Consider the following 11,070-nt stretch of genomic DNA (forward strand, 5'->3'; position numbering starts at 1 on the left):
TATTTGTGCCATCAGAGAAAGTTCTTACCACTGCACTCTTATTATGCAAACTTTCTCTTATCAGGCAGTCACAGGCGGCCACAATCACTGAGCAGTTTTCGAAGGGCTTCTTGTGAGGTCTGTGCAGCGCCGTGTCTCATCATCCATGACGATTTTTTATCACAACCCAACCGCCAGTGTCTCAATGTGCCACATGCCGACGAGGGGCCGTGGGTGAGAAGGCGTCTGTGGGGTCGGTCGAGAATTCGGCCCATGCAGGTTCAAAAGTCATGGCTTAGGCAGCGGGCAACCACCTCCTGGTGATTACCTTTCCCCATCTGCAACCTCAATATTCTTTTCCCACTAACCTCATGCACAGCCTCGAGACAATTGCTGCCATGGACCATGAGAGACAGCCGAAATGACGTCCACCGAATTGCTTTACATCCCCTACAGGAATCAAAACCCCGCGCAGCCCAGCGCCGAATCACGGCAGAAACATGCGGCGCGAGAATATCACAGAAAGAGGCGGCTGTCCAAGGTCCAGGTTCCTCGTCGGGCCGCCAATCCTAGTAACAGCAATGCCAAAAGAAGCAACGCCTCAGCTGAAAAAGCCCTGCAGCTCTCTACTATAGCACAAGGCACACTTATTACTCCGACGTCTTCCCCTACTGAGATCGCTTTACCCAATCATCCCGACATCCTGGGAAAATGGCGTCTGGATCCGTTCAACACGCTTCAGAGCGAACATCTTCCGGCCTTCGTCCAGGAGATGCTCGATCACGGTAAGATTTCCCGGACAAGCACTCTGTCATCCAAATTTTGCAAGGCCTGTAAGACGTCAGCTTGCCAACCATTCCGCTGACGTACATCATAGCCATCAGGTACCAATGGGCACTATATGCCCCTTCACGAAAAGATGTCAATAAAACCCAAAATGCTATTATGCATTCGGCGATGAAGAGTCCTGTCGCCTTCTATTCTATCATCTTTGCCGGCGCATGTCACTATGCATTTCTCCAACGGAATAACAACGTCAGCAAAGACAGTGTGGCACTTCGCATGTCCTACAAGACGCAAGCTATTAGCAGTCTCAGGGATGAGCTTCAACGATGTCAAGGGGTCGTCACAGAGGAAGTGCTCTTGTCCATCATTCTCTTGGCTATCCATGACAAGGGTGATACGCTGGTGGCTCCCAAGAAGCTCATGGATTCGCCCTTGCGTCAGGTTAAGGACAACGAATTCTACACCAGCATGAGATGGCAGCCGAAGCATTTGGACATGCTATACAATATGTTGAAACAGCTTGGTGGCTTGCAGTCACTTCAAATGCATGGCCTGGCAGAAGCCGTCGAATCGTGAGTGGAGTGAGATTGTCTCGGAAAACTTGTTAACCATGTGACAGGGCTGCACTGAACGAGTCGCTTCTTGCCCAGGAACCACCGCGTGTCGGATTGCTACACCCTGCTTCCTATTATCTCAAGTCTTGCCAACAGAAATGGGACGATGAAGGCTGGCAGCGTCACAAAGTAGTGAGTGCACGCAAATTTGCACTTCTGGAAGGAGCCGAAGGCAAGGAACACCTCTCCCAAACTGTCGCCGACACTCGAAAACTGCTGGTCACATACGACTGTTTCCGCCGAAACAGGGTCAATGGTCCAGACCTCCTGCAGACTATTGGAGCGCGACGGTCGATACAGTGGAACCTTCAGCGACCACTTCCATCGAATGACTGCCGCTATCGAGTCTGCCGATATGCTATGCTCATCTTCTTGGTGGAAACTATCCATCCCAAGCCACGGTACCTCGACATACATCGCAGATTGGCAGAGAAGCTCATGCTGGCATTGGATGAGGCTTCTATGCTGGGATATACGAGCAAATGCCCCGAGGACTACGCTTGGGCGACAATACTTGGTGGTGCCGCCGCGTCCGAGACGTCTTTAGACGAATGGTATCGGGCACAAATGAGCAGTTCGTGCAACTTCGTATTTGAAGAGACTTGGGAGTCGGTACAGTCTATGTTGTCCTCATTCCTTGTGCCAGGGGCTGAGCATGAAGAGAGATGCGAGCGCTTCTGGCATGAAGCACGCGAATACTACCTTGAACGACAGGGGACGAAATACTGGGACCCTCCGACCGACACGTCAGAGTTTTGGAGTAGTCCCGAATCATGAGTACCACGAAAATGATACCATTTAGACTATATATTTCGGGAGCGACGATGCTTATATTTATTTTCAGCTAGACGTAGATCATATTGACCACGGCGATGATGGGTGCTTCAGTTGTGTCATTAGCGGGGTCGTCTGGGGTAAGATCACCACTAAGTACTGTAGTCTAGGGACTGCCTAGTTTATTACTCATAAATTAGGCCTCCAGCCAAATCTTCCCGTGTCAACGGGTCGATCTCGCTAGGACGTAGATTTGTAAGATCTTCGCTCCTACCTTGTTTCACCATCTTCCTACCTTTCTTTCAGATTTCGAGGCTTAATTTCACTGCTGCAGCCTACTTCTTCGACAGGATTGCGGTGTATGTCCAACAGCGACTCTCATCAAGCTCAAATGCAACGACGTATCTGAGAGATGACTCAATTGGGCGGCAAAGCCCATGGCAAGCCCCGTCAAAAAGCGTGGAAGCCTAAGGTCAAGACTGGGTGTGTCACTTGCAGGTACGTCCCTTTTGTTATTACTCATTTCACCTCGTTGAGGCTGACATTCATTCTCAAGGACTCGCCGTATCAAATGCGATGAAGCCAAGCCTACTTGTGTGAGGTGTGCCTCGTCTGCCCGGAAATGCGGTGGCTACACAGACGACCAGAACCAACAGGAGACAGGACTTTCATGGCAGGATCACTCATGGCAGCACTCTTGGACGCCCTTGGCGGTGGAAGCAGACCATTCACAGACCTCGAAAAGTTCCCAAGAGATATTGGCCTACCCGCAACTACTTGTCTTTGACAGCAAAGTCGAAGGACAGGCTTTCGACTTTTTTCGCTCATATTCCGTGCCAGATCTGACAGCTTTGTTTCGCGTCGATGAAGATTTCTGGCATGTCTCAGTCCTTCGCATGTCCATGACCCAACCAGCTGTACGGTATGCGGTCACCGGTCTTGGGGCTCTTCATCAGGTCTTCTCTCATGGTTACCAGACTGTTGTGCCCGACGATACGTCAGACGCTCAGGTACAATTCGCCCTGCGCCAATGTAATCGAGCCATCAAGGCGCTGTCTGCCAACGCTGGCCGTCAGGATGAACCAATTCATAAAGTATCAATGCTCATGACGTGCATCCTCTTTACCTGCTATTCCACCCTTCAAGGACATCAGACTCAGAGTCTCATGCACTTCCGCAACGGACTAAAATTACTCGAAAGCCTGGAACGCTCAACGAGAACCTCGGGAACATCAGCCACATTGTATGATGAGCTGATGGAGTCGTTTGTGTCCGCTTTTACCACCCTCGAAAACCAAGCACGAACTTTGATATGTGATGAGAGACTACCGCCACTGGCTACGCAGATTCGTGTGCAACAACCAATGTGCACGAACGACACTTTGACTTTCCGTTCTCTTGTTGAGGTGCGATCCTTCTTTGACTGTCTCCTGAGCGACATGCAATGCTTTGTCCAAGAATCCGACGTGGAAGCTGAATGGGTCCTTGCCGGAGCACGACCTCGAAGATCGAGCGCAGACGGATACCGAATCCTTGTGGATAGGAGCGCTAATGGCAAAGCGGCTATGGACAAGTTTCTGTCTCGACACAGTCCAGTGAGCGACCGAGATCAGAAGACCGTCTTGGTGTTGCAGGTGCATCATTGTCTTCTAGACATGTACCTGGCAATATTCAGACTGTCGTCCGAGTATGGCGATTTGGTCTGGGATTGCTTCGAGTCAAGCTTTGAGACCATGGTCAATTTGTGTCGCCAGATACTTGGGTGCACCGATAAAGACCTGTACACCACGTTATCAAAAGCAACGCAACGAAGAATGGTCAATGACTGTACGTCGGCCGGCAGCAGTCCTGAAGATTGCAATGTCCGGGATACTGGCGCAATTCTGTCAGCCAAGGGCGAGCAACCTAGGCCGGTCTTTGCCTTTAGCCAAGGTGTGGTTGGACCGCTATATATCGTCGCCATGCAGTGTCGGTCACCCAAGCTGCGTCGAGAAGCCATCGCTCTGCTCCTACGGTATCCCCGTCGCGAAGGACTTTGGGACAGCTTCAGTGCTGGGCGACTCGCATTCGAGGCGATGAGTCTCGAAGAGGATATGACGCAAAGATGGCAGGCTCCTCAGGATGGTGACTTTCAGGTGCACGCTGCTCATGATATCCCTGCTCAATGCAGGATCAGAGACGTGGAAGTGGTGCATATCGGTGCTCGTCTTGCCAGAGTTCGATTTCGAACCACAGAGGACTGCATACGCAAAGAGCAAGCGAGTTATGAGAAGTGGATGGCTTGGTAATGATATACCCTCTCTGGTACCGGGTCGACGTCTCTCCAGTGGAACAGTACAACTCAGCACAATCTCCACATGACTCGTGGCCTGATCTCGTGATCAACATTTTACTTGAATTGCAAGGCTGCCTCCATGGAGGTTGCGTGGCCTCTGGGTCCATCATTTTCCAGACAGCCCAAGAATCAATGGTGACTAAGGAGGGCATATCAGGATCCTCGCAATTGGCGGGGTGATTTTGAGCCGGGGAAGGCCTAAAGGGGCAAAGCTTGGTTATTGCGAGGTTAAATGAACGAGACCGTCGGCAGAACAACTCGCATCAGTCCACGGGTGGCCTCATGTCCACCTCTTTACCTCTTCGGTACAACACTTCTCTGTTAACACCCCTCGATGCCATCACACAGTCATAGTACTCACAGCGCTAGGCTTGGCTGAAAAGTCGAGCTCCGTCTTGCCCGCCGGGCGTGGGAACTCCAATCTTCGATGTTAGCCGAACTTGGCTAAGGGCCGTGCAATTCTCAAGATGGTCGAAGTACCTTTGATAAGTACACGCCATGATGAAGGACCTCGGATGATGATTTTGCGCACAAGGCTGAGCAACCGCTGGTGCGTTCGGCCTCCCATCTGTTCGAAGTGGTCGTCGTCGCACAGCACAAACTTGGCTGTGACTAATACATATCGGATCACGTCAACTCCGGCTCTCCATAAACCTTGCATCAGCTGGCCTGCTCTTTTTGCGAGAGTCACTGAGTACCACTCTGGGACTTCCGCCCTCGCCTAGATACCTCGACTATGCTTGATCAAGATTTACCAAGTTTCTCAACCCACTCCAGACTGGGGCATCTGAATAGTCACTGCCAATGACAAGTTGAAGTGACTATGGCGAGCACAACCATAGCGTCGACTGTCTGTCAACATAACCGATACGGCAAGCGAGCGATGCGAATTGTGTCCATCTGGCTGTCACGCCTGCATGCTGTTGAACGAGATGCGGTCCAATCTTTTTCCGCCGTCCAAGCATCGTGCAACGGGGCTGAGGGCGTATATGAACGAAGCAGAATACTCGCAATAAACACGCTGGATGTCCTTACATACATGGTGGACCTCACGCACATAGCACTGTGCCTGGCGAGTTGATCGCCTTCATATTTTGGGTGATACTGCGGACTCAATTTCATTCTCTCCACTATGCGGTATGCCGAGGTGGCCCTCTGGGCGTCTTTCGCCTCAATGTGCAGGGCCGACTCCTGTCCCAAGATCGATCTTGCTGTCCTTGGTCCCGTGTATCAACCAGCGAGCAACAGCTCGTATCAGGCTTTCATTGACGCCAGTGCTCAAGCAGCAGCGGCACTCGAGGAAGCAATAGCAACTGGGAACACCACTTATGGAGCCTTTGACAATCGAGCAACCTCATTTTCGGCATCCGTATTTAGTCTGACGAGCGACGTACCTTTATTCGAATTTCATTTCGAGGCGCCCCAGCTTAACGGCTCATATACTCAGGGGCAGCTCTCCGCAAACACGATCTACAGGACTGGAAGCTTGGGAAAGCTCTTGACGATATATACTTGGCTAGTGGATATTGGAGATTCAATATACCTAGATCCAATCACGAAATATGTCGTGAGTCCTCACTGATCACCGAAGTGCCGTCCGGATGATTGACAAACAAAGCCCGAACTCGCCGCGGCTGGGGAGTCTTTCAAGAATCCACTCTTGTCCACAAATTGGAATGAGGTCACCGTGGGAGCACTTGCTTCCCAGATATCTGGCATTGGACGTGACTGTAAACATCGTTTCCTCGAGTTTTCTCGCATACTTTGCTGACATAGTCGGAGTCCACCTCGGCGACCTGGCTATTCCTTCATTCCAAAGCCCACCGATCTCAAACGACATCCCAGATGGATATCCACCCTTGAACAACGAGACAATCATAGAGTGCACATCCTATGGCGATACGCTGCCTCCTTGTTCGAGAGCACGTTAGCAACCCTCAAGTTCCGTAACGTCGCTATGACATACTGATTGGGCCTAGAATTCCTGGACGGCATAATCAATCACCCACCAGTGTATCAGTCGTACACAACTCCCACATATTCGAACCTCGCCTACGCCATCCTCGGCCTCGCGTACGAGAACATAACCGGACGCTCGATCTTCGATGGCCAGCGTGATGTCTTCATCGACAAGCTGGGCATGACATCGACTACACCGACTGTTCCTGGCACTGGTGCAGACGCCGTCATTCCAAGAAATGATAGTTACGCAGTGTTCTCGTATGACATTGGTATTCAAGGGCCGTAAGTCGAACCCGACTCTGTCACACTGTCCTTGGTGAGAAGCTGAACAACGTCAATGCAGCGCCGGAGGACAGTATACCTCTACAAAAGATCTCATTACCTGGGGCCGAGCCATTCTCAACAACAGCCTGCTATCGGACATTGTCACAAGACGATGGATGAAACCTACATCATTTACTTCGCAGTGGGAATCTGCTGTTGGTGTACGTCATCAATGCACCCACGCTCATACCACAACTGATCTTCGTATCTAGGCACCATGGGAGATCTACAGGCTTGCAATCCCAATCAACACAATCATCAATGCCAGCCGGATTGTCGACACGTATACCAAATCAGGCGACATCGGTCAATACTCGACGTACTTCGGTTTGGTCCCGGACTATAACATCGGCATCACGGTTCTCGCGGCCGGAGATAATCCGAATCGACAGGTCCCTCCAGTCAGAGGTACTCTCGTTGATATCTTCGTGCGTTCCCCACACACTCCCTGCATTCATGATGTGCTGACGAAACAACAGTACAATGCTGCCGAACAGGCTGCAAAGGAACAAGCCCGCGTAGCGTTCACCGGCACGTTCAAATCTACGGACCGTAACTCCAGTATCACACTGGGCGTGGACGGCGGACCGGGTGTTGTTGTCCAGCAGTGGATCAGTAATGGTACGGACTTTCTGGCAAACGAGTGGCTCGCCAGCTACAACGACTTTCGCCTTTATCCTACGAACCTGAAGACTCAGGCGGACGGTCTGACGTACTACAAGTACCATCTCAACTTTCTGGCCTCGAATGGTGAGCCTGTGACGGGAGATCCGTGGTCCGAGTTGAATGACTATTGGCTCGAAGTTGATGAATTGATTTACAATGATCTGGCGACTGATGCTTTTGTGATCGGGTTCGATCAAGATGGGATTGTGCAGAGCGTTAGCTCGCAAGCACTGCGGACGAATATGCTGCGACAGTCATAGCAGGGACCTTCAGGTCTTGTCGATGTTCGCGCGTGGAGATGGGGGACTCGTGTTTCAGCAAACTGAATGTTGTGATGGAGACAAGAAAATTTGTTCAAGAAAATCATTTTTGTAACTGCCGTGGCGGTACCTCCCAGCTTCAGTGCACGATGGACAAACGAAGGATGTGCGCTCGTGCCTATCCGTGCACCTGTGCAGTGGTAAAAGCACTTCGATGCAATAGTGTTCCAATGTAACTTGATATGAGTACATCAAAATCTCTCCTCGACGACACCATCATTTTCACCATCAGTGAGATCTTCAAGTCGCATGTACTCTCGAGCTCGGCCGTAACACCAACCTAGGCGGTTCTTACCGGTCCATTTATTCTTCCAATTTTTGAGTTCTACACCAATGCTCCAGTACTTGCCCACCCTTTTTGCGTTCGCGAACTTGCGGTTTCCTGATCCTAGTATTATCTCTCTCAATGACAGTACCTGTTCTGAGCGACATATGATGGCAGCAACCATGACGCGGTCCGCTATGGACCTCCAGACTGACTCGTCGAAGTTCTTGATGCGTTTGGTATGTTGGAACTGTGTGTGTGGAGTTACGGCCCGCAGTATGCAAAACAGTGGGGCATTGTACAACTCCGCAGGGACAGGCCCTTTTTGACTGTGGTGTTGTTTCAGAGCAGCGATTACTTCGGCCCTGCTCATTCCTGGCCGTGGGCGGTATGTCTGCCATGGTCCATCTTCTTGCAACGACGACCCGTCGACGTAGTCACTCGACCGCTCGAACAGAAGGGCCTTGGTGGCGGCCAGGAACTGACCGATGCAACTGAAGGATGACTGTTGGATGGCCTCGAGAAAGAGTGTATCACCATCCAGGATTGATGGTGCGTTGGACTCTGTGGACAGGGTTTCCGTCAAAGAAAACATCAATGTCAGTGCAGCTCCTCTAGAGAAGCGTTGCTCCAAGTTTTTGTTGTCATATTGGAGGTGGCTGAAAGCCAGTGGTGACTGCTCTCCATAAATAACGTGTCTGTATGTGCATAATGTGTCGGGCGCAATCCTCTTGAACTCAGGGTCGGCCACCTCTGGCTGTAGCCCTTCCCGATAGTTGATTGCTCCTGGACCTTTCTCCCTAGTTTCCGCCTCTTCGTTGGTTTCGGCCTGCGATTGAGAGTTCGGAGTAGTGACGGGCCAGCCATTTGAGTCGAGGAACGCACTGTTTTCTTGGCTCTGGGGGAATGAAGGCATCTTGGTGGGAAAAAGCTGAAGATCGTCTTGGGATCTGCCCAGACTCAGGCAAACAGGCAGCTGTCCCTGCGAGGGTGGAAGGATTGTGGTCGGAAGGTGATATGGCGAATGCGTCAAAGTGCTGGGCAGGTGTGCTTGAAAAGGCCTGATGCTGGGCGAGAGGAATTGAACGGGACGATATGTGCCTGTGAGGCTCCAAAATGGGATCAATTCGCAAGAGTCGTCCAAGCGTCAACACGAACAAGTAGCTTTGGCCGCAACAGGTGAAAAGGTGCTGAAGCCGACTGCAGACCAGGGGGTCACAAGAGGTGCAGAGGTATGGAGGACAAGCTTGTAATCATACGAGAGCAGACGATGCGAGAGTATGTGTCTGGAAATTCCGAAGGTAAACTCATGTAAGAGGGGAAAATCATTCGAACAAGTGAGGTAGGGTTCTTACGTGAAGGCCTCCATCGCGCAGGACTTATGATGGAGGTGGTTCCTGCCTGGTAGGGGAGATCAGGCACACAGGTGCGGCTTCCCCTGGTTTCAGCGCATGCTGATCCCACAGGAACAAGGAAAGCATGAGGGCTCGACATCGCCATGGACTGTCAAGTATGACCTGACAAGTAATCGCGATATTCATTGTGATGCGTCTACGAGGAAGCTGTGCCAATGGGCGAAGCTTTGGTAGTATCTCGCAAGCTCGTCCAACGCAATCTTGGGCTTTGATAAGAGGGTTACGTCTTGCCACCCAGCGATATCTCCGCATTGATAGAGGATATGGGTGCACTGTGTGGTCGGACTATCAGAACAGAAGAGGCAAAGAGATGTGGCCAGCCTGAACAAGGGTCTGAACAACAAAGAGCCGACAAGGCTGGGGACTTGGCATCAATCCAGCCTTGCGCAGGTGTCAAATACGCTGATTGCTTTTCCACTTCCTCAGACCTACGATTCATCACCCTTTCCCCAGTGAGACCTGAAAGCCCATCGACATCCATACGCTCCGTCTTATCCACCTAATGACTCCTCAAGCTAACGGAGTGAGGACCTAACGGACGGGTCATTCACTTGGACAACCGGTTGGAGCGCAGTCTTGAAGATGTCGACGATGTGCTCGACCTGATAAGTAGCTTTGATGCTGATGCCACGTCGCTCGAGTTCCTGATCCAGCATTACCTCCGCACCAAACCTCAGGCACTCCCCTAGCTCGGGAATACCTATGCTTGGGTGTCGCCACCAGCCCGTGCCGGAGTCTTCGTCGGAATCCAGCATTTCCTCTGTGATATGACTGTGGCATTTCACCCTGATCACGTCGAAAGCGGTGACTGTGGTCCCACGCATTGCAGAAACGATAGTTGCGACGTCCCTTGCCAATTTCTCGTCCACGGCGAAGTCGTCACAGAAGGTAAAATACCGCAGAATTAGGTGCCAACTCGATTCTTCTGCAGGACCGGTTGAAGATTGGCGAGCTTCGCTTCTCCGGTTTCGAATTGCATCCTCAAGTTTCTGTGCGTCTGTCTTCGTATACGGCATCTGGAAAAATCGAGGAGCGCATGTGCCTCTCAGTTCACGAAAATATGGGAAGTCAAGGCTGCCCTTCGGCTTTGGCTTGGTGCCTTTACTGAGCAAGTGCTCTGCGTTCAACCTGTCGACAGGCTTGACGGCGTGTGCTGTGATCAGATTTCGAACTCTGGTCTCTTCACGTTCGTCATGTGAGTCGTACTGTCTTGACCTGTCTACCCACTTCTGCGCTGAGGCCACGTACTTGCATGGTTCATTCGTCCCATGGCCTTGCGCAGCTGTCCAACCAAACAGTCTGTGTAACTTTGTCTGTTGCTTAGCCGGATCTTTTCCGATTCTGCCAACTGCGCTGAAAAGTGGTGTGCCGTCATCATCGAGGAAGGACCAAAGTAGCAGCATTGCTGGTTTCTTTTTCAGGCCTTTGAGATCTGCCGAATCGTTGCTTTTCTCTTTGGACAAGCTCTGACGGTGATCTTCCAACAGGGCCATATTGACCAGGATTATCGCAGCTTTACCCCTGGAAACGCATTAGCTTGCTGTCCAGCTTTTGCATCACATGACCCAACTCCAGTGCTGCAGAAACGTTCTCTGGTGTAAGTTCTTGGATATCAACATCATGAATATTG

The 11,070-nt window shown here is 51.3% G+C and overlaps 5 protein-coding genes across 5 annotated transcripts; 3 read left to right on the top strand and 2 right to left on the bottom strand.

Moving 5' to 3' along the window:
- Positions 1–769: 769 nt before the first annotated feature.
- On the top strand, positions 770–2,238 carry EDD37DRAFT_164331 (uncharacterized protein). Its single transcript, XM_062809784.1, has 2 exons — positions 770–1,337; positions 1,385–2,238. Exons 1-2 carry the CDS (start codon positions 925–927, stop codon positions 2,154–2,156), a joined length of 1,185 nt encoding a protein of 394 aa, XP_062666555.1. The 5' UTR covers positions 770–924; the 3' UTR covers positions 2,157–2,238.
- Positions 2,239–2,565: 327 nt separating this feature from the next.
- On the top strand, positions 2,566–4,441 carry EDD37DRAFT_653725 (uncharacterized protein; the record flags this gene model as incomplete). Its single annotated transcript, XM_062818607.1, has 2 exons — positions 2,566–2,651; positions 2,710–4,441. 2 exons carry the CDS (start codon positions 2,566–2,568, stop codon positions 4,439–4,441), a joined length of 1,818 nt encoding a protein of 605 aa, XP_062666556.1.
- Positions 4,442–5,620: 1,179 nt separating this feature from the next.
- Positions 5,621–7,944, top strand: EDD37DRAFT_674255 (putative penicillin-binding protein; the record flags this gene model as incomplete). Its single annotated transcript, XM_062819503.1, has 7 exons — positions 5,621–6,055; positions 6,107–6,227; positions 6,265–6,414; positions 6,468–6,732; positions 6,794–6,935; positions 6,987–7,202; positions 7,254–7,944. 7 exons carry the CDS (start codon positions 5,621–5,623, stop codon positions 7,698–7,700), a joined length of 1,776 nt encoding a protein of 591 aa, XP_062666557.1. The 3' UTR covers positions 7,701–7,944.
- On the bottom strand, positions 7,728–9,173 carry EDD37DRAFT_164327 (uncharacterized protein). Its single transcript, XM_062809783.1, has one exon. The coding sequence runs from the start codon at positions 8,939–8,941 to the stop codon at positions 7,952–7,954; it is 990 nt and encodes a 329-aa protein (XP_062666558.1). The 5' UTR covers positions 8,942–9,173; the 3' UTR covers positions 7,728–7,951.
- Positions 9,174–9,955: 782 nt separating this feature from the next.
- EDD37DRAFT_612880 (uncharacterized protein) lies at positions 9,956–10,933 on the bottom strand (the record flags this gene model as incomplete). The annotated part of the gene is made up of 1 exon (XM_062815404.1): positions 9,956–10,933. The coding sequence occupies one exon, from the start codon at positions 10,931–10,933 to the stop codon at positions 9,956–9,958; it is 978 nt and encodes a 325-aa protein (XP_062666559.1).
- Between the last annotated feature and the right edge of the window lie 137 nt (positions 10,934–11,070).

This window comes from Exophiala viscosa (genome assembly GCF_022695815.1).
Source record: "Exophiala viscosa unplaced genomic scaffold EDD37scaffold_12, whole genome shotgun sequence".
Taxonomy (NCBI): Eukaryota; Fungi; Ascomycota; class Eurotiomycetes; order Chaetothyriales; family Herpotrichiellaceae; genus Exophiala; species Exophiala viscosa.